The 20,804-nt window shown below is 34.4% G+C and overlaps 4 protein-coding genes across 4 annotated transcripts; 1 reads left to right on the plus strand and 3 right to left on the minus strand.

Annotated features, from left to right (window-relative positions):
• Positions 1-1,813: 1,813 nt before the first annotated feature.
• Positions 1,814-5,047, minus strand: LOAG_01914 (hypothetical protein; the record flags this gene model as incomplete). Its single annotated transcript, XM_003137452.2, has 8 exons — positions 4,823-5,047; positions 4,460-4,591; positions 4,008-4,158; positions 3,679-3,805; positions 3,186-3,281; positions 2,770-2,930; positions 2,262-2,445; positions 1,814-1,966 (listed from the first exon to the last, which is right to left on the minus strand). The coding sequence occupies exons 1-8, from the start codon at positions 4,992-4,994 to the stop codon at positions 1,814-1,816; spliced, it is 1,176 nt and encodes a 391-aa protein (XP_003137500.1). The 5' UTR covers positions 4,995-5,047.
• A 1,282-nt stretch (positions 5,048-6,329) lies between these two features.
• LOAG_01915 (O-glycosyl hydrolase family 30 protein) lies at positions 6,330-11,343 on the plus strand (the record flags this gene model as incomplete). Its single annotated transcript, XM_020445890.1, has 12 exons — positions 6,330-6,375; positions 6,542-6,652; positions 7,102-7,296; positions 8,257-8,415; positions 8,551-8,684; positions 8,862-9,034; positions 9,124-9,249; positions 9,435-9,549; positions 9,761-9,892; positions 10,038-10,124; positions 10,524-10,687; positions 11,115-11,343. The coding sequence occupies 12 exons, from the start codon at positions 6,330-6,332 to the stop codon at positions 11,341-11,343; spliced, it is 1,671 nt and encodes a 556-aa protein (XP_020303702.1).
• An 829-nt stretch (positions 11,344-12,172) lies between these two features.
• LOAG_01916 (hypothetical protein) lies at positions 12,173-15,118 on the minus strand (the record flags this gene model as incomplete). The annotated part of the gene is made up of 8 exons (XM_003137454.1): positions 12,173-12,355; positions 12,745-12,919; positions 13,088-13,233; positions 13,441-13,536; positions 13,901-14,030; positions 14,309-14,459; positions 14,612-14,746; positions 14,953-15,118. 8 exons carry the CDS (start codon positions 15,116-15,118, stop codon positions 12,173-12,175), a joined length of 1,182 nt encoding a protein of 393 aa, XP_003137502.1.
• A 1,948-nt stretch (positions 15,119-17,066) lies between these two features.
• On the minus strand, positions 17,067-20,388 carry LOAG_01917 (hypothetical protein). Its single transcript, XM_020445891.1, has 7 exons — positions 20,190-20,388; positions 19,462-19,579; positions 18,913-19,017; positions 18,449-18,570; positions 18,165-18,240; positions 17,925-18,027; positions 17,067-17,403 (listed from the first exon to the last, which is right to left on the minus strand). The coding sequence occupies exons 1-7, from the start codon at positions 20,243-20,245 to the stop codon at positions 17,324-17,326; spliced, it is 660 nt and encodes a 219-aa protein (XP_020303703.1). The 5' UTR covers positions 20,246-20,388; the 3' UTR covers positions 17,067-17,323.
• Between the last annotated feature and the right edge of the window lie 416 nt (positions 20,389-20,804).

Below are 20,804 nucleotides of genomic sequence, written 5' to 3' on the forward strand. Positions count from 1 at the left end.
TCATGTGACACGTGCTTCCTGCTCGTGCGACAAACTATTTTCAGTTTCTCTATCCTCAGAATTTCTAAAAATTAAAGCTGAGTTCAATGTAGCAAAAAGTTTTGGATATATGGAAATAATCTGTTATATACGAGATGAATTTTGCCCAAAAGTTTGAAAGCAAGTTCAAGAATGTTTCATTCAGAGAAATTTAATAGAAAAAAGAGCTTGCAGTAAACAAATTTTGGACTGGATAAAAATAGTAGTGATAGGATGACTGAAGATTAATTATTAGGTAGATTCCATAGGAAGCTATTACATTAATCTTCTGATAATTGATTATCATTAATAATCATAGTTGTGATATTTGCCGTTTTAATAAACGTTTTAACTTATTTGTCACGCAAATAAATTTAAGAAAATAACCAAATAAATTTAAATTCTTTTTCGTCTCAGAGGTCTGAGCAAAAAAAGACATGCGAGGAGCGAGAACCAGCAGGTTTAAGCATCAAGGAAAAACATCAAACATTTGTAAACATGTGTATCCATATTGAATTCATAAAACGTTAGAAAGGATGAGACCAAGTATGGTGGGAAGCTTCAGCAAAATAATATTTTGCACTAAATTACAGGATCATTCTATATAATCTACACTTGATGAGGGGCTTTCCATTGGAATTTCGAAATATGAAAAATGTGAAAGAATTCAGGCTGTATGCAATATTCATGGTTGAAAAATCTATTAAAGAAATTTGAAGTACGGTACAGCTCTAGCAGGAAACTAATATGATCCGCGGTAGTGGAGTTACTGTTAACAACCGTGGAAAAGTAAAAGTTACTTATCTGCTTCTCTAAAGCTTTGGAAAACTCTATTTCCCTTATAATGCTATAAAAATGTATAAAGACATAAAAATCTCATTGGCCCACACTTCTTCCGTCCTTTAAGAAGGTACAACAGATTTCCGACTTCGACTTCACCAAATGAATTATTCCTCAGTTTCGGAGTTATAATTAACTTCTTTTAATCAGTATGCACATCTTTATAATAGGATGATAAACCACTTGAAAATTTCCAAATTTCTGGCTAACCACTTCCTTACTCATCAGGACTACACCAGGTTACAAGCTTGAAATAGCACTATAAATTCTATCAAACATGAAATAACACGAAATCTGGCCGAACGTTGATTTGTTCAAAGGGTGTTTGTTATTGGAGTCGCATTTGCACTTTTTTTTCTACAGCCCATATCGATAAGACCTTGTATCATCGGCCGAATGAAGTATCAATTGACAAAACAAGTTCTTGATTTCACCTACAGGATAATTCAGTCACGTTTTCCTGGTTTGGGTTGACAATATTGGAAAGCACTATCTTTTGTACCGGTTGAAAGCTTATGGAGATGCACCCGGAAGTGCTTCAATTTAGTTTCATCGTTACCCTTCCCAGCCCATCTTAGGGTAAAACACTTCCTTATATATATTATCAGAAAGTAACACCAATAATTAAAACTGGAGAAATCTAAACAATACAATAAGACAATGCATGATTTAATGAATGATCTACAAGCATAGCCTAACACCAACATACACGAGCAGTGAATTTGTACGAATTATAGATGGGCCGAGAATAGACCGACAATTTCAATTGTCTACGGAAAGTTTCAAAAATCCAAAAACTAGGGAGAAGTTTAATTTTTAATATGAAATATAGGGGATATTAAATTATGAATCTCAGAAAACTTAACTTTTTTTAGCCTTTGACCTAATCACAACTGATAAAATGCAATGCTCCATACAGTGGCAGCTTTGAACTACTAGTTTTCTTCAATAGATTTTACGGGCCCTTCACCAAAATATTATATGCGACTATTTTATTAAATAGTTTTGCCGGACTATAGAAATGAAGAATATAAGTCCCTTTCTGATGGCACAGCAATTCACCATATTCCGGGACAAATTCGGTTGACAGACGAAAATGCGGCCAGATCTGGGAAATTAACAAATTCTTAATCAACTTCGGAGTTTTACATAATTTTCAAAAAAAAGAAAAAACATTTTCTTTTAATTTTTGGTTGTATCGACTTTCACTTTTTCATTGATGGATGACGATTTACCATAGGCCGAAGGACAACACGCAATAAAGAAATAGAAATTTAGTTCAGAGAAATACCTTTGCCTTTTTAATTATGAATTCGGAATGTAAAAATAAATTATGTAGAAAATAAACTTTTAAAAATAAGAAGAAAAGCAGTAAATCTTACAGAATTTACAACAAACCATACCTCTTCCTCCTTACCAAACGTGATTTTGAAGTCAATTTCTCCAGCATTCACAGTAAAATACCACTGCAGTGATGAATTTGACTGCAGAACATGAACTGGAATCTCTAGCGTCCCACTAGCTGGAACTGTTGTTTTTGTTAATTGGTCATCGGGAATGAACTTCAGTGTTCTTAAAATCTCGTCCCTGCAAATGAAATCCCGGAAATAGTGGAATTCTCGTCACTAGAGCGAACCGAATCCGTTCATGTTCGTACGTCCTTGAAAGATTTCACGATACTAGTGTCAAAGCAGTTCACTTAAAAGCCTACTGCCTGAACAGGTACAAGTTTTAAAAAGTCATTTTTTAACAAATGTCGATCGTTTTGAAATTTATTCTCTCATCTCTGAAGAAACCACAGAATTAACACTAACAGTTTGAAGAACTGCAATTTTGATGCGAAAACATCGTCAAAATCCATAACGACAAAAGTTTACTATTTACTAAAGATAAAATGAAAAATAAAATAACCTCACACTAGCAGGTACTTCGCCACCCATGCGTATTGTACCCGTTTCTTTTACAGCTTCCTTCGTACCACCCCAATGTCTGAAAATATTTTCCTCACCTAGCTCATCCTTTAGCCGTTGCTGCCAATCATTGCCAATAAATTCGATACTTTCAATCATTCTCTGAAAAAAGATTATTAATATCTCTAATCTGTGAAACGATAATCTTTCAAAAATCTATAATGAGCAGGCAATGAGGAAGTAATAATATCAGACTAGAAGACAGAGATCATAAATGTTCTGCAACACTAAAGTGGTAATATTTGATTCAGTCTGTTTTCCGATCACTTCAGTTTGAATGTGGTACTTATTTTCATCAATTTATGTTTTGGTTCTAAAATGTTTCTAAAATTCTTGTCCCAGTTTAATTTATCTTACTTTGGAAAGTACTTGTTTTACCATATTGAAAAGAACACTGATCATGGAGGGAGAATTGATCACATACACCTTTTTGATCGAGTTCGGGAATAAACACTAGAATGACGAAATGTTTTCATGCATAAAAACTTCATGCGGAATACTATACAAAGGATATAAGGTAAACGAAGAAATCATTGGCAACTATTTTTAACAGAATGTGCATGAGTTCTGCTGAGCACCTTATCCGTCCAACAGATATCAAAGATAACTTGGAAAATTTTTGAAAATATATCGCAGTTAAAATTTAAATAAAGCAGAATCTCAAACTGTAAAACTCCTAATAAATAGTGGTTAAAACCGATGATGCTTTTCCAATTCTGTTCTCAGTTTACATCAGCAGAAAAGTAATTTAATTAATTGCCGAGATGTAAGGACACTTGGTTTCATAACCTGATTTGTCAATCAAACAGAAAAAACTGCAAGTTCTTATTAACCAAGATATTAAAAAAACCTGTAGTACATCCAAAACATTCATATATGCTTTCACAGCAGGCATGTAAATTGTTTCCAGAGATAATTCAGCAAGATCCGAAATGAAAATAATACCAAGCTGGCGTCCTCTAACAGCTTCCTCTTTTCTGAAGTCAAAGTCTATAATAAACTGCATTAGATATTTTATCAATTTGATATCAAAAAAAGGTCATTACCTCCATTAAATGGGATCATTATAATAGTCCTATGTTAGCAAATATGTGCCATTCTTTAGCTCCATTAATTTTATTCTTTTCATTTTTCTGAAAGATAGTTTGACGAACACTGAATGAATAATGAAAATCAAACCTCAAAAAATACATGCAAGCTTCAGCCTCCAAAATTGCTGCCTTATAAAGATCGGACACACGTCCCAAACGCATCATTGTCTTCGGTCGAGCACGACCCATCGGTTGAACGAGAATAATATTTCCGTGCTTGTCAGGACCCATAATGCCCCCTGAAAACGCATTGTTTATAATTTCACTTTTCATAATACTTGAGCGTAATGAAGCAACCTATAAAACCTATAAATGTAGCCCACTGAACCAACAAAAAATTGTCTATCAAATGCAATACAACGAATAACAAATATTCTTTAAGAATAAAGATTGGCGTTGTAACATATTTGGATTTTTCAGCATATTTGGATTTATACAAAAAAGTTAAAGGCCTACTGAAATACCATTACGATAGTTCGCATGAAAATTGAAGTGAATTCGTTTCCTATTCATGTCTTATCTCATGCAGATCATACTAACCTGGAAAATATTCAGCAGCTCGACTTATCGTATGCAAAAAATCATTTAATGATTCGACACTATCGTAATCTTTGCATGCATCGAGAGCATAGAGATTTTTCAACGCTCGTGTCATTCGTTTAACTGCTTCTTCTGAAAATATTAATTCGCTTAACTGGAAGCATTTGTGCATCAAATTCTAAAAAAAGATGGAAATAGTTTAAATTTCTACTTATCTGCTAACTGTCATCTACCTTCACGCATCCAGTTAAACCTAAAATCTTTTGCATTTATGTCTGCTACATACAAACAAATTCGAGTGCAGAATCAAGAGACACAAAAACTGGAAGCTGTCGAACAATTAGTTAAACAATAAATGGCAACCTATATCATTATTATATGAACGAAGCCATCGATCCAATGTATATATCGTATCGTAAGATGGATATTTATCTAAGATCGGTGCCATACGTTTCCGAAATTGTTCGACATCACCTGATTCTTTTTCACAAAACAACGGTAAGTCAGCGATGGAAGCTTTTTCGTCCTGACACATTCAATCTCTGAAATTTGCAAATTATTTGATAAAACTCAAAGAAGAAATAGTACTAGGGATGGAAATACTGACACATAGATAAAAAACAAAGAATCTTCCAAAAAAAAAAGAAAACCAAGTTTTGAGTAGTTTAAATTCGAGGAAGAATCTCCAGGATCCAATCAAAATGAAAACTTCAAGCGAAAAAATAGGCAACTCACTATGGAAACTTTAACTGAAATTACAAAAATTAAATTAAAAATTCAGCGATTCAAAAAGTTAATCATAAAGTTGAAGTAGAAGTGACAGAAAAGATCAAACAACTTCGATCACTCCCTTGTACTCCGTCCTTACCCCAGTATTGCCGGAAAAGACTCTGTCTCCATTCTAGTACTAACTTCTTTCACTCTTCACTGCAACTACACTCATTACTATTTTCCATTCGTCCTTATCGATCTCTTATATCTCTTCTGCAGCATCGTCCCTTGTCTTTCTCTAACTTCCACTTCCTACCAGTGATAGCGATCTTTCGTCTTTCCGGAAAGCGCAGTGTTTACAGAAGAATATCGAAGCACCGTTTCTGGCTATGTCGGGAATGAATGCTGCTAGTGATGGCAGTTAACTCGGTGGTGGGTTTCGCTCGAAATACGAGGAATAGGTAACTCCATTTGTTCCATCGAACAAGAACACGGAACTTACCTGTTCAACGTATCCCTCTGCCATTTCAACATGGAGACATGTCAAACTCAGTTTCTTTTTAATCTATCAGCAAAAAAGACACCTTGCCAGAATTTCAAAAGTCCAAGATTAAATCCGTCTAGAAAGGCATATCTAATTACTAAATTGAATAACTTGTCCAATTCTATAATCTAACATGAAGGTGGAAGTGAATACGTGACATCAAGAAACAGGAGAGAAAGGTCAAAAGCACAGAGATAACAGGTAGGAATGAACAACATTAGAAATTTTTGGGAAGTGAAAACAAGACTTCAAAGTCCAGAAAAAAAAAAAGCCCAAACCTTGAGCTGAATTTTCCTCTTACAGCGATCTTAAAAGTATGTTTGTTTGGACATGCGAATTTAGATGCTTCTTGCCATATTTTGTAATTTGAAGATTCTTCAGAATTTCTATCGAGACTTCAGGATAGTTTTAATCTTCAGGAAAATTAGAACTTGAATTGGAAGTTGAGACAAACAATCATTCTTCAATAATCAATCTTTTTGGTTATTTAAATGACTCATCTTTCTTTACTTTTAACTTCCTTTCGTTAAACAAAGCTTTCCTTAAAGAAAGTAGAAATTCTAAGACATAAAGAGAGGGATTGGATAGAGGAGGGAAGTGAAAGGATGTGATACGATGAAACATATGTATGGTCAAAGTAGTGGACGGCCCATTTCCATGTGTTCGAGGGTTTGTCTTCATTAACTGGAAACTGTTCAATGAGTAAAAGAAAATGAATACAGTTGTTGCTATGAGAGTAGGGTTGATGACGTGGCACATTCGATAATGTGCAGCAACTGATCCTGTGTCGCAGGCAGTGCAGTGGATCCCTTGAAGTTCACTTTCAGGTCTGGTTCCTCGTCCAATGGATATAATATTCATCTGTAATTCTCGAAGCTCTTCACTTTCCGTCCTTTATTTATTTCTTCTGTTTTTCTGTAGAACGCTTTTGTGCTCAGGTAAGTAACTTATGCCATTAATTAGCTATCAGCATTAATCGCCATTGATAGAAGTAAAATATAAGGATATAAAAACGGTTTTTAGTGGCTTCCAGTTTGACATCGAAATATTTGGACTTTCTTTATCAGGTTGTGAACTAAGTTTGGAGAAAACGTCTAGGTGCTAAGGTTCATTTTGCACTTGGATATGTTGTGATCTATTGTTTCATGCTTGTATCGATATGTTTTCATTTGTTTATTCATTCTACTCCGACAAGAGGTAAGGTAGTGTAGTCATCAAACTGCAACAAGTTAAAAGACTTTTTTTGTTTAACATAAATTACATTTACCAGTAAATGATACCCGCTGATTTCACAGGAAGTGCTCAGAGTCAGTTATGATCATTCTTCTGTCGAAAGAATAATCTTGTGCTGGTACTTTTGCAATCGGCGCAGTTGTTCCCATTTCAGACAAAGAAGTCCGAAAATGCCAACATCGATATTATGAAAAGAGGGAAGATATAGTTTGTGTGTGCAATGCGACATACTGTGATGATGTACCAGAAGTGGGCATCTTACAGCCGTTGCAGGCAGCTATCTATAAAACGAACCAACGTGGGAAGCGTTTCGTACGTACTGTCTCTTCGTTCATGGAAAAGGCAAATGGTAATATTTCCATTAAAAAATACATAGAAGAGCCCTGTTTGTTCGTTTTTACTTTGCCCCACCCTCTTTCATTTTGAAAATAAATAAATCTAAAGCAGTCGCTCTTCGAAATGTTTCAATTCTCTGATTGCCTCGCATGTATAAAAGTTCGAATGTTTTCGAGTCCTATAAGAAGGCGACGAATTCTTAATTGCAGGGAACCGTCCTAGGGGTGATGGGTAAAAATACATTGCTATATTCTTGAACGTAAAGTGAAAATGGAGTATTATACTTGCTAACTTGTATCCTCAACTTCATTTATTTATTTTTGAGCTATAAATTCAGTTATTGTCTCTATTGGAGAGTCCTTCAGCCTATAGTCATCGTATTACTGCTATTGTATTCATATTGTGTTCCTATGGTCATCGTATCCAAATACAGAACTAAAATGTGTTAAATTTAAAAGACATCGGTGAATTACATTCACATAATATTGATAACGTCTGAGTGCAGACGTAAATTCAGTACAGTTGAATTAAAATTCTTTTTGATTCAGAGTAAAGTCCAGTATTTAAAGTACCAAATGGTCATACTTACTATTCCGGGTAACTGGAATACTGCTATTGCACTCATATTGTGTTTGACTCTGAATGAAATTTCTTACTACACTATATTTCAAGAATTATGTTGCTAATTTTTCAGGACAGAAATTGCAGTATTGGCTAGAATTAGTCATACAAAACAAATACTTTCCTTACAATACCAATATTTATTTTTAGAACTAACCTTCTTTTTTTCCTTGCAAATGGCACCTTTTAAATAGGTTCATATGGGTAACTGAACTGGCACGTTGTAAAGTTATGAATACTTATTTCATCTCTTTTTTGTTTCAGTGAATTTCACGGACAGGTTTAAAGCACTTTATCGATTTGTTTTTACCTTTTGATTGATAGGTTGTGAAATCCAAGAAACAACTTGTAGGAGCTGGGGAATTGATTCGCTTAAAAATTGATAGTAAAATACGGTTCCAAACAATAATTGGATTTGGCGGAGCATTCACTGACGCGGCTGGTATCAATATCGCCTCGCTGAGTGAACCAACTCGAACTAATCTGTTGCAGTCCTATTTTGGAAATACAGGTAGTTTAACAAGTTTCAAGCTCTAAATATTCATTGGCACAACTATAGCACAAGTATTAATAAAGAAATTCATATAACCTCCGGGATGGTTCGCCTGCTTTTTTTACTGCACCGAAAAGAAATACACATTTTAAGGTATAAAATATACGATTGGCAGAGTGCCGATTGCAAGTACTGATTTCTCAACTCATCCATATTCATATGATGACTCACCGAATGATTTTACTCTCAGCAATTTCTCATTGGCTGAAGAGGATTTCAAGTTCAAGGTAGGGTGCTCTTGTCAGTGCAAATTAGTAGCTACGGTTTATATATATTATCACTGTAGATCAGCTACGGTTCATATATATTCGAAATAATGTTTTCCAATAACTCCTTGAAATTTCTCAGTTTTTTTTTGGTGGAAAGTGATGGTTTTCCACCTTCGATGCAAATTTTCAGTTCAGATTCCTTATATCAAGCAGGCAGTAAACTTAACAGGTGGTATACTCAAATTATTCGCTTCCCCATGGTCAGCACCAGGATGGATGAAAACTAGTGGGCTAATGATTGGTGGTGGAGCACTACGTGGACCTCCTAATGGGCCATATCATGTGGCGTGGGCTAACCACTATGTGAAGTAAGCATCAAATTCTGATCATCCTTTGCTAGTGATTTCCGCTGTGAACTCGATAAATCATGAGCGAATCTGTTTTCATTTTGTTTCAGATTTCTTGAGGCATACAAAAACAATGGTGTGACATTTTGGGGACTTACTGTTCAAAACGAGCCGGTATCCGGCGTTGATCTGTCATACAAGTGGCAAACAATGTATTTTAGTCCCAAAACTGAACGGCATGTTTATATATCTTTTGTTTCTATAGTTAGCCTCAAAATTAAAACGAAATGAACAAAGTGGCCTACCTAACTGAAGCCATTTCATTGATGGATGATTGAGGGTTGATAGATGATGATGTACTTTATGAGCATTTATTTTTTGCAGTTGACACACTATGATTTTTTAACGATATCGTTTCCAGCGATTTTATAAAACATCATCTTGGTCCAGTTTTACGGAGAAATGAAGTGAGTCGGAATATATCATTAATGATAATGGATGATCAAAGAACACAGCTACCGATTTGGGCTGATGTGGTACTTATTTATAATATAGCTTATGCGCTCATTCAATGATATCACAGACTTAGCAGTTAATTAAGGATTTTTTGATTAAATTATCGTTAAGTATGGATTCTCTCTAGATCTCATATCATTTGTTTGAATGCTAAGTTGAATAATGTCGAAAATCCTGTTTTAAAAAGTAAGATTTGTTTGTAGTTTAGATGGAAAAGTACAATTATTTAAGGTCCTTAAAGACAAAGAGGCTGCTCAGTACGTATCTGGCATAGCAGTGCATTGGTATAGCGATTTCGTGCCAGTGTCACAGCTTTCTGAAACACACAATCGTCATCCAAATAAATTCATCTTCGGAACTGAGGCTGGTTTTATTCGGAAATTTGTCGTAAAACTTCCAAAAGTAGATATTGTTCATTATACAGTGAATATCGTTTAGATTATCATACCACATAAATATAATGGAATTTACTGGCCACAATGAAAGACTGAAGAGAAATTCTATTCAGGCATGTACTGGATTCAAACCGTTTGAACACAGGCCGATTCTGGGAGATTGGTCGCGCGGCGATATGTATGCTCATGATATTATTCAGGTATCATTCTTCTTTTCGCAAAATTTCTTGATATAATTTTAAAATTTCCCTGTAAAAGCAATAATTGTTGTATCTGTCTTGTCACTATATCCTCTGTACGTTTAAAGTGTCCCAGTGAGATTTCCGTTTTAATGCTTAAGAATTCTGCCTTTGAAACTTTTCTTCTATTGCTATGAATTTTTAGTTGACTTTTACAATGAAATCAATACCAGCGTGATCGAAGAAGACCTATGATTTCTGACCGTTTAGATTTTTTATTCTAAAAAAATGTTGGGCAGGTTTTTAGATAGAAGCACATAGTGCTGCAAAAAAAGTACGAAAAGTTGACAAAGTTAGGTAACTTCGCAGAAAGGAAATGCTTGTAGTAAACCAAACTTTCCTTGATCCAAGGAATTTCAGGATCTTTCTCATTGGGTGTCTGGATGGACTGATTGGAATCTCTGTCTTGATTTGAGGGGTGGACCAAGCTTTGTCAAGAATTATGTAGATGCACCAATAATAGTAAATGCAACTGCTGATGAATTTTACAAACAACCTATGTTTTATGTTATGGGACATTTCAGGTAACATCCTCCTAACTCTAAAACTTGAATTAATTTTAATTGTCATACTACCAAATCATCCAGTACAGTGCGGTGCTAATAGCACCACTGCCATTCAAAGTATTTGCTCTACTTTTTAGCATACGCAGCTAAATTAAATAAATTGGGAATCTAAAACGGAAAAACTTTTAAACTTATAGCAAAAGAGAAATATGCGAAAGACGAATTATTTTATTTGAGCTATCATGATAGTCATTTAAAAGATGCTAGTCAAGCTTTTTTTTTAAATGAATACCATGTCTCTTTTTACTTTACAAAAAAAAGCTAAGTTTCTGGCACGGCTCCCTGTTCAATTTTCCGATTGGCAAGAACTGCTCAAGAACACTGAAATGATTGCGGAAGTCAAGTTCCATTTCCTACATTCTTAAATTATAGTCGGAAATTTCAGTAAATTCATTCCGCCGGGTTCAGTCCGAATTGAACTGCATTTTTACGTGAAGCCGGTTTCATATGAAGGAGTTGCATTCATTACTCCAGCACAGCAACGGATTTTGGTACTTTTGAATCGTGACAATAAATCAGTGACATTTTCGGTCGAAGAGAGAACTAAAAATGGTATAGCCCTTCGCATAGAACTAGAACCGAAGAGTATCGCAACTGTTGTTTGGAATAAATAGGCCATGCGCTTCAGGACTTCAATATGTCTTTGTCCACAATAGAAGTCAGTAAGTAACTACAATACGAGTGAAAGAATGTAATAATGATGTGTTGAAGCGGATTCTGAGATGATTTTCTTGCGAAGTGGCAAAAATTCAAATCGATTACATTTTTTAAATTTGTGAAGGGACTAAGAGAATCTCTGGACTTGACTTTGAAAATATTTCAAAAAAAAGCGCATGACTTTAAAATTTGTGTACAAACATCTAATGTATTACTATTAGTCACATTCTAATAAAGCTTTGTTAATTGCAAATTTCAAAGCTAATAGAATTTCTTAGAGCTCTAATATAATACTTCTACTGCTACTGGATTGCGACTTTCTAAATTTGATTGATTTTAGTTGGGAATACGTTCTACAGAAGAGTTACCTTTGCGGCATTCTTTGACTGTCCAATATTCAGGTAGTATTGGTTTTTAAACTTCATGAATCTGAACGACTGGTTACTCTCGAGGACAAAGAGTGCCATTTTTTTCATAAATACACAATATGCATCTCATTATAACAACATTTTGATCCAAATTTCTGTTCCATTTACTAGGATAGCTTCACTGTTAAGTAAAAATGCGTGTTAATTGTGTCTACAGATAGATGAGCGTATATCTCTTACCTTTCAACACTAATCTGAACGATCTTCGCATCTCTATTGGACATGATTTGTGCTCATTTTGCTTTCCATCGATACTGTTTAACATTACAAGGTAGTTAGCTCACTATAATCAGGTGAAATTCCCATAAAATTGAAAAATTAATATCACACATTTAGTCATATTGCAACTTTCATGTTGTTAGCAAGCTAAATTTTCAATTTGGGCCGCAGGCAGTTTGACGTCAACGTAATACTGAATACATTTGCTCCATATACGTCCACGTTTGTTGGAAAACAGTAATTGATATATACCAACTTCTTTGCACTCAATTTCATTGTATTCTGCTGTGAATTCAGTGTAAATTCGGAAACGTGGCCAGACCTTTAAAAAAATGAAAGGAAGGACTGAATGTTCAACAGAGTCGTAGGATTGCTTGGACATCAGTGCGACGTGTTGAAACTCACACAAGGTAATTAACTTCATTGCAAGTCCTGTTTCAAACTTGTCTATGCTGATGATGCATGATATTGTAATCATCTGTCCTTAGTTACACGGAATTGTGTTTTCCGGTCATTTAGGGAAATTCCGAGAGACATGTTGCTCTTCGGTTTTTCATTATCCAAAGTGTTTTTCTCACACTTTCACGAAATATCTAAGCCAAGTTATTGGCGATGTAACAGTGAATTCTAAAAAACGAGATAGATACATTAAATCAATTGATCAAATCAACTAATGATCCGAAAACAGACCAGACCAAAGCATGTTCATACCTCTTGTTTCTCGAACAATACGCAGAAATCGATATCACCCGATGAACAAATAAAATACCAGGAAAGTCTTGAATTGGGCTTCTCCACACTGATGCTTACTACTGCTTCATTCCTAGCGTTTACGGTAATCTTCTTGAGCTTTTCGTCTGCCACATACTTCCTGTTCACTTCTGCTCTTAAATGGAGATGTGCATGAAAATCTTGCAAAGAAAAAGCTGAAAATGATAAAAAACGAGATTTGAAAATTTCCTTTCATTTCTAAACTGAAATTAATTTACAATTTACTTTTAAGAGATACAATTTAATCTTGAAATTTATCGATGAGAAAATTTTAAAGACGCACACAGAATGCGGAACTTCGCCTCCTTTTCGAAAAATATCATCATCCAACAAGCCACCATACTTTTTTGGTAGAAATTTTGCTCCATGCCTATCTACCAAAACTTCTTTCCAATCACTACCCAGGAATTCAAGCAAATCCGTCGTTTCCTTCAAATGACCAGATTAATAAATTACAAATTCTTTTCCCGCTCAGGTATTTCTGTGGCAGAACATAATGCAGTATCATCCAGCTACTTCTCACGTCAATCCATTCATACCACATTTTGGTTTTCTTCCTCGAAGGAAACTGTTTGCATTTTTAAGGGAATTGTAATCTTTTCATCAATTTAAACTTTATAAATTTCTTTTTCTTACTTTAGCAATGTTCATTAAAACCATTTGCAAAAGAAATTGCACAGCTATGGGAGCATTCATGATGTATATTTTTACCATTACATCCGGAAACATGTCCTGTAATCATTGATGAAATTATCACTTTGGTGCTACCTTCTGTGACGGAAACATTCATTCATTCATTCACTATGCAAGTAAGAGAGTTGTAAGATTTGACTAACGTAGAATTAAGAAATTATCCAGAGGAAAGGATAAAATTATGCTATCAAGTCTCATTAGCCATCATTTTATCTCAACTCTTTCTAATTTGAACTTGGTTGAGAATCACGACACTAAGGTTCATTTTAACAAAGCCTTAGATAAGTTACTAATTTCTTAGGCCTTAGTTATTAAAGGATTTCTCGAAAATGGAAATCATTAAATGAAGCATACTCTAACTGCTCGTGCAGCGCGTCATCAATGATAAATGATAAGCGCAAACCTGCAGCATCACAATTGTTGAGATATATATCTTTGTAGCTGGCAAGTGGAAGATGATGTCATTTGAGAAATCATTCAAATCAACGATTACCACTGTACCCAATTTACATCCACGTTTCGCTTCCTCTGATCTATGTATAGCAACGCAAATTGTTAAATGGTTTGACTTTCGTGTTCAATCGATTTTCGTTTTTTTTTTACATTTTTACATGATAATCTGTGGACCATTGTCAATATTACCGGTACCAGCTAACAAGTTTCCTGTCAACGAAACCTAACTGTACTTTAAGCACATTCATTAATTGCAGACGCCTTCAACGATGAGTTCATTTCTCAGTGTGTCGTATCTTGCTCAAATTTTGATCGATTTTGTAAAACCGAATACCACAAAAACAAATTTCAAACGTACCTTACAAGACATTGTGTCCCTTCGTAATCGTATATGGCGTTGACATAAAATTGGGACACTCGTTCAGCACCGACTAGACTACGTGGATGCGCTTTACCAATATTATGTATAATTATCACATACCCATTTTTATCATATCCAATAGTACCACCTGTAACAAAAAAGCGCACGGTTGCCGATGTTACTTGTGAAGGGACTTTGATAGAGGCTTCATCCCTTAACAAAGCGAAAGTTTTGCTTCCATCCTATCTGTGCCATTGCAAGATTTTACATATCAGTCATTAAAAATACCAATCTGAATACCTGGAAAATATTCAGTCAAAGGCGATGCCGCTCTTAAAATTGCTTCAATTTTCTCAACTGAACTAAAATCTTTATCAAATGCTCCAACTGCATTCATTGTATTTAAAGACCATTCCATTTTTTGTGCGGCCATTTCTGGAGCAGAAAAAGATAGCAGAGCTAAGCTACAGATTAAGAATAATTCATAGCATTGTCATCAAAAAAAAAAGAAAAAAAACCTTCGAAGAGATTTGGTAAATCATTTTTTTTTCTGAAGTCTTTTTTTTTTTCTTTTTTTTCCAGATTTTTTCTGAAGATTTTGAAGTATTGCAAAATAAAACAAACGATTTCAGCAATGTCACCTTTATCAAATTTGCATCCTCTAAGCCAACGTAATAAAGCATAATCCGTATCATAGCGTGGGTATTTCTTTAAAAGCGGTTCTACATGTTTTCTAAACTCAGCGATGTCCTCTTGGTAGATACTTTTCATATCCAAGGTGCTATTCATATCATATTGGTTGGACATCATGTACAATTTCCTTGTTTTCTCTGAAAGGATAAGGGATGAAATGATTTGAATTTAAGGGAGATTTAACAAAATTCCTGTCGTTATATGCTGGTCATTTGGAAGTAGAAGATAGGACGGATACATTTAAATATAAGATGGCAACAGGTAAATATGAATCATTCTTACGACTAATTTATGAATAATCGAATTTCACTGCACTTCAACAGTAAGTAGTCGAGTTTCACTGCACTTCAACATACACTTTACTTTCAAAATGGAGCCAAATTATTCACTTATATATGCAACGAAATGAAATTGTGAATCTTTAAGGCAATATATTGTACTTTATCACATATTCGAACAAGTACCTTTTATGAAGACTTGGAAATATTAATGATCCAATCTATGTAGATGGTGCTAAGTAAATTGTAAGCAGGAAGTAAATAACTGATAGGACATCCAGAAATTGAATTTCTTCTAATAAACTTTTGATCATATTTATATTTAACAACGGCTTCCTAACAGAAATTTAATTTTTTTTTCCGTGCGAAAACGAACTGTAAGAGACTCATCAGGATGAAAGTGGGAAGGAAGCTGGGACAGGTTTTTTTTATATATAACGAAAAAAACCAACCTAAAATTGATGACATATATGACTACACTGACTGATTAATTGATTGATCCAATGAATTATGACAGGAAAAATGAACGATGAATTTGACGATTTTAATCCATTTCTAAGTTGCACTTTATTTTACAAAAATATTTTAAAAATGACGCTTTCCCGTGACTACATGAACTTATTGCTTAATTTTCAATGCAGCAATGTCCATCCCAATCTAACAAACCTTTTATCAGTTTAATTTGATTGTAACCTTACTGTAATTTCTACAACATTATTACAATAATATTTTAGCCCAATTTACTCCGAAGTGATTCAAACTGATTCAACTCAGCTTAATTAAATCCTTTTAAATCAGTTCTAATTAAATTTCTCAAAATTTAATCCAGAGAACAACTCTCAGGTCCACCCCATGATGTAATGATGCCTCAACTTCCAGTGGCCATGAATATCGACAGATTAATATGATTTCCACAAAGTTAAAAACTGCACTTTTGACCAGTACAACAGCAGTACTTCTTCACAACAGTGAAGACATTGAAGAAGTTAGCCAACCGTAGCTGTTTCAAAACTGAATTTTCATGAACATTTGTAGAATGTCCCGATGAGAAATTTAACCACAGAAAAAGAAGAAAAGTCGAGAAACAGATTTAAATGATCGGCAAATTATAATAGATTTGATAGCAAGCCTTGCGAAATTGACTGTCTACTCGCCAACCAGTGTTTTGAACTGATCCGATCTTTCAACTTATTTTCTGTCAACAAATCTATCAACGCCACTTTCTTCGAATCGTTTCCAAATGATGATTTAGGTTTTGTTAATACCATTCCACTGAACCTAAATTTTGCGACGTTTGGAGCAATGATATATCCCGTGAAGAACATGAGACAAACACTGCACTTTGACCAATGTTCAACTTCCAAGAACAAGATTATGAAGGTGAATTTACAATGGGGACCGGTTTTTTGCAACAGAACCCATATTTGAGGCAATGTTCTCCGTAATACCATCAAAACTCTTTACAAATTATTTACGAAAGTAATTGCTTCACCTACAGCTCACCTTTTACTTTCCTGTACTATTAGTAATAGTGTATTAATCACTGACAACAGCAAAGAACCAACAGTGCCATCATAAACCCCACTTTTAAAATTCCTAATTTCAATAGAAGTGCTGACAGAGTTCGTTACACTTGAATTTGGAACTTGGTCAAGTTTCAAATTTAACGAGATGTGCTTCAAACAAAACAACATCAGCTCTCATATGAAAATGGTGAAATATCAAATTAGTGCTACTTTTCAATTCCTTTCAAAGATTTCACTTTTCAGCGATGAATCTGCTATTGAGTTTGTAATTTCCGGTATATTTTGAGACAGAGACATACTGGACTTTTAAAGCTTTTGGAACGTCATTATAGAATACTGCAATACAGAACAGGAGCCAAAACAAGAAACAATGTTATTCAAGGACTGTATCAAAATTACACAAAGTACATGAAAAAACTGAAGTGATAACAAGGGTGAGTCGTAGTAGACTGATACATCATTCACAGATCATTCAGCGGTTTCCATGCAAAAAAACACAAGAACTGACAAGATAGTTAACTGCACTTTTTGCTAACTTCCACTGAAAGGACCTTTTTTCGCTGTTTAAACATATACATGTACATTTGTGGAAACCCTGAAAAATTAATTATTAATTTCGTATTCTATCAAAAGCCAGTGAGAGCTATCTAATTCAAGTAAACTAATGTTTACACCGAATAATTTTGACTGAAATGATGCAAACACAAAGTTAACCCTACATAAAACAATAATGAACCCATATTTGCAAGTACAAATTTCACTAAGAATTCGTAGACTAATTTCTCAGACTAATTCAGTAGACACAAATTTTAAATTTATAAAACCCAGATAATCAACTTGGTAAAACCAATTATTTGACAAAATAAAATTATCCTTCTAAATATGATACAAGAAAAAGGACTAGAGCAGTCCCTATAGTCGTTGCATTTCTCACAAATATATGCCCTTTTCATATTTGCTTATGCAGCTCTGAAATAACGTAAAGAATCCAATCGCAGAAAATACGATACAAGAAGTAGGTAAGCAGTGATACTGTGATTATGGCTCATAGCATATTTCGAATAAGAAAAATTTAATTAAAAACTGAAGAACTTTAAATCCAATGAATGGTCATACCTGGTATATATAAAATAATATAGATGATAAGATACCACCAGAAAGAGAAGCCAATATTAAATATATTTGGCAATTCCACAGTGAGATGCTTTTTTGCACTGACCTATAACATATCATTGCTGAATTAAATGAAAACAAATCAATATATGGAAATCGTTTATACTTAAGTAACATTATTGAGCCTTAATATCTTTCCAGAACTCACTAAATACATGTAATAGTAAGAAAAAGAGTACAAACCTCAGGAAGAGCAGCCAGGACTATCAGAAGCTCACCAATTACACCCAGAGGATACAATACAATAAAAAGAGAGTATCTGTAAACATCAAATAGGGTTACGAACTTTTTCCACGTATGTCTAGATTGTACACAAATTTTGTTCACACATAATGCGCTTGCATTCAATAGATTTCTCACACAAATCGAAAAAATGAAAAACGAAAAATGCAAAGGTAAAAGAAGTCGATCAACTGACACTAAAATTGCAGCTTGAATCTAATGTCACATAGTATAACAGGACTTGCCTTAGCCATGTATGAAAGTTTGATACAGCATTAATTAAAGCGAGTCCATAGTAGCTGTATCGTACTACTTCGGTCACCGACCATGCTACCAACATAAACAGCACACCAGTACTTCTTTGTGCCTGAAAATGAGTAAAAGCTTGAAAGCATATATAACTCGCTAAATTAAATACATAAAAATGCTCGAAACTCTTTAAGATTTCATTTAATAAAAGGTATAACTGAGAAAGCTAAGAAATTCAGTAAAAGTCTCATTTAGGTTGCAAACCCTTAAAATTTTTTGCTTCCATAGTGCGGTATTTTTGGACTAGTTCAGTTGAAGTATGGAAACAAAAACAAAAAACATTTTAAGCTTGTCTAAATTAAATGTTAATTTTTAATAGACCCTGGCATTCAAAATGTAAACAATAGCTGTCTTTAAACTTTTGAAAAATAAGTGGAAGCAGAAAAATTTTAACTCTTACCGATATAACCTTGTATAAGATAAACACAAGCGAAACACGTGAGAATACTTGCATTGATGTGGTTCCGACGGGTGATCGAACAAAACAAGCAGCAGCATGAACAATCTGAATAAAATTATCTGGTATTATTTGCTCATCGATTTTGTACTAATTTACAAATTAGTTTTCTATAATTTGTTGCACCAATATATTGGAAAATCTAAAGGTATTCAGCTGCAAAATTATAACTCCTTGTTGCACAACAACGTTATTTCTTTTACTTTAGTTAGTCGAAAGTATGCTATGTTTTTGGAGAACATATTACAGGTGCTAAAGATAAACATGGAGTTTAAAAACTAGGGAAGTCATACATATATGGAATTATAGATTTAAGTTACTCGCCAAAATATGGCTTTTCGAATGCCAAAAAGTCTGAACTATACACATTTCTGCATAAGTTTCAAAACCATAATATTCTTAATTAATATGTATAAAAACCTTTCCGTTCCACAGTCCTTTATAATCAAAAATGGAAGCTTGTCACTGAAGACTAACTTGTCATAAGCAAACCTCAAGTACTGCAGCTGTTTGGAAAATCTGCAGTTGTAGCTCACACGACTCATATAGTTGCTGATAGCTTTCATTCCGTAATAAACCACATAGAGTATTCCATAAAATTACGCTCCACCTAGGGGAACAGAAGTATAGAAAGTTCACAAAACTGAAACATTCAAAAAAACGGGAGAAGTGAAGACTTACTACCTACAAATAGTTGCCTCTAATGATCAAACTAAAACAAACCTTTTCTCCTTCTTCTGTACGGATTCAAAAAATGGGAAATACTTTGGGAAATACTGCGTAGAACTGATGGTTATGAAAAACAAAAACTGAACAGTTACCTAGACTTTGAATTTCCGAAGAAGGAACGCCATAAAATGTAACTTCGCTCGCTATATCATTTTCTTATCAATCCCTGGCATCATCTTCCTGATCATGCTATTTTCTCTTACTCTCAGCAATTTCCCATCCCCCATAAGTTTTCCGTTCTTGTCTACGACAACAAATCATAGTGATTTCTCCCCTAATCATCAATCTTTTATTCGAATTTCAGTGGTTATATAGATCCTTATTTCTCTTTCGGAAGTATGTTATTTCCATTTAAAATTAAAGAAAAAAAGCCATTGCATGCTGTCAATCCAAAATTTTCTTATGCTATGCTAATTCTTTTTCTCAAAACATAACTGTAGCGTTGGTAAGAAAAAACATGACAGGTGTGCAAATTTTGTAGAAAAACTTACCCGCAGCTTTGCAAAATATTATAGATGAAAAGGTAAAGTTGCACGGACGTTAACATCGCGTTGTTTATTACTTTTGCCACCACACTAGTAACTACCACCTCGAATGGCAACAGAAAAGTCCCACCGTATAGCAAAGGTGATTACGACTACGACCCCCTTCCCTCCGCACTACCACCTTTTTCAACCTACTTCCAGAAATAATAATAAACTTCGTTTACGAGCGATCGTACGTTATAGTATATTTGAGTCTGGATGGCACTATCCTAGAGGGGGACCTTTGGCGCGTCTGGGAGAAATTGTATGTCTTCCAAGAATCTAACTGAAATGCTTCTTTGCGACAGTTTCTCGCTGTCATTGCCAGTATTTCGCAACATAACATAACTGAATCTGATTTAGTCATATCGCCAGAAATGAGACACAATATTCAATGAAGAGCATTTCCTGGCTGGGAACTTCAGTTGACAATTTTGTTCAACTTCAGTTAATGGACAAGTTGGCTTGAAGTGGGACGAATAATTAATAATAAAGCAAAGTGTTGAAACAAACTGAAGCATATATTGGAGAATGTAAAGATTGTAGCTGTCTTCTTTTTCGAGAGAGAGAGAGAGAGAGAAA

Source organism: Loa loa (genome assembly GCF_000183805.2).
Source record: "Loa loa unplaced genomic scaffold supercont3.6, whole genome shotgun sequence".
NCBI lineage: Eukaryota > Metazoa > Nematoda > Chromadorea > Rhabditida > Onchocercidae > Loa > Loa loa.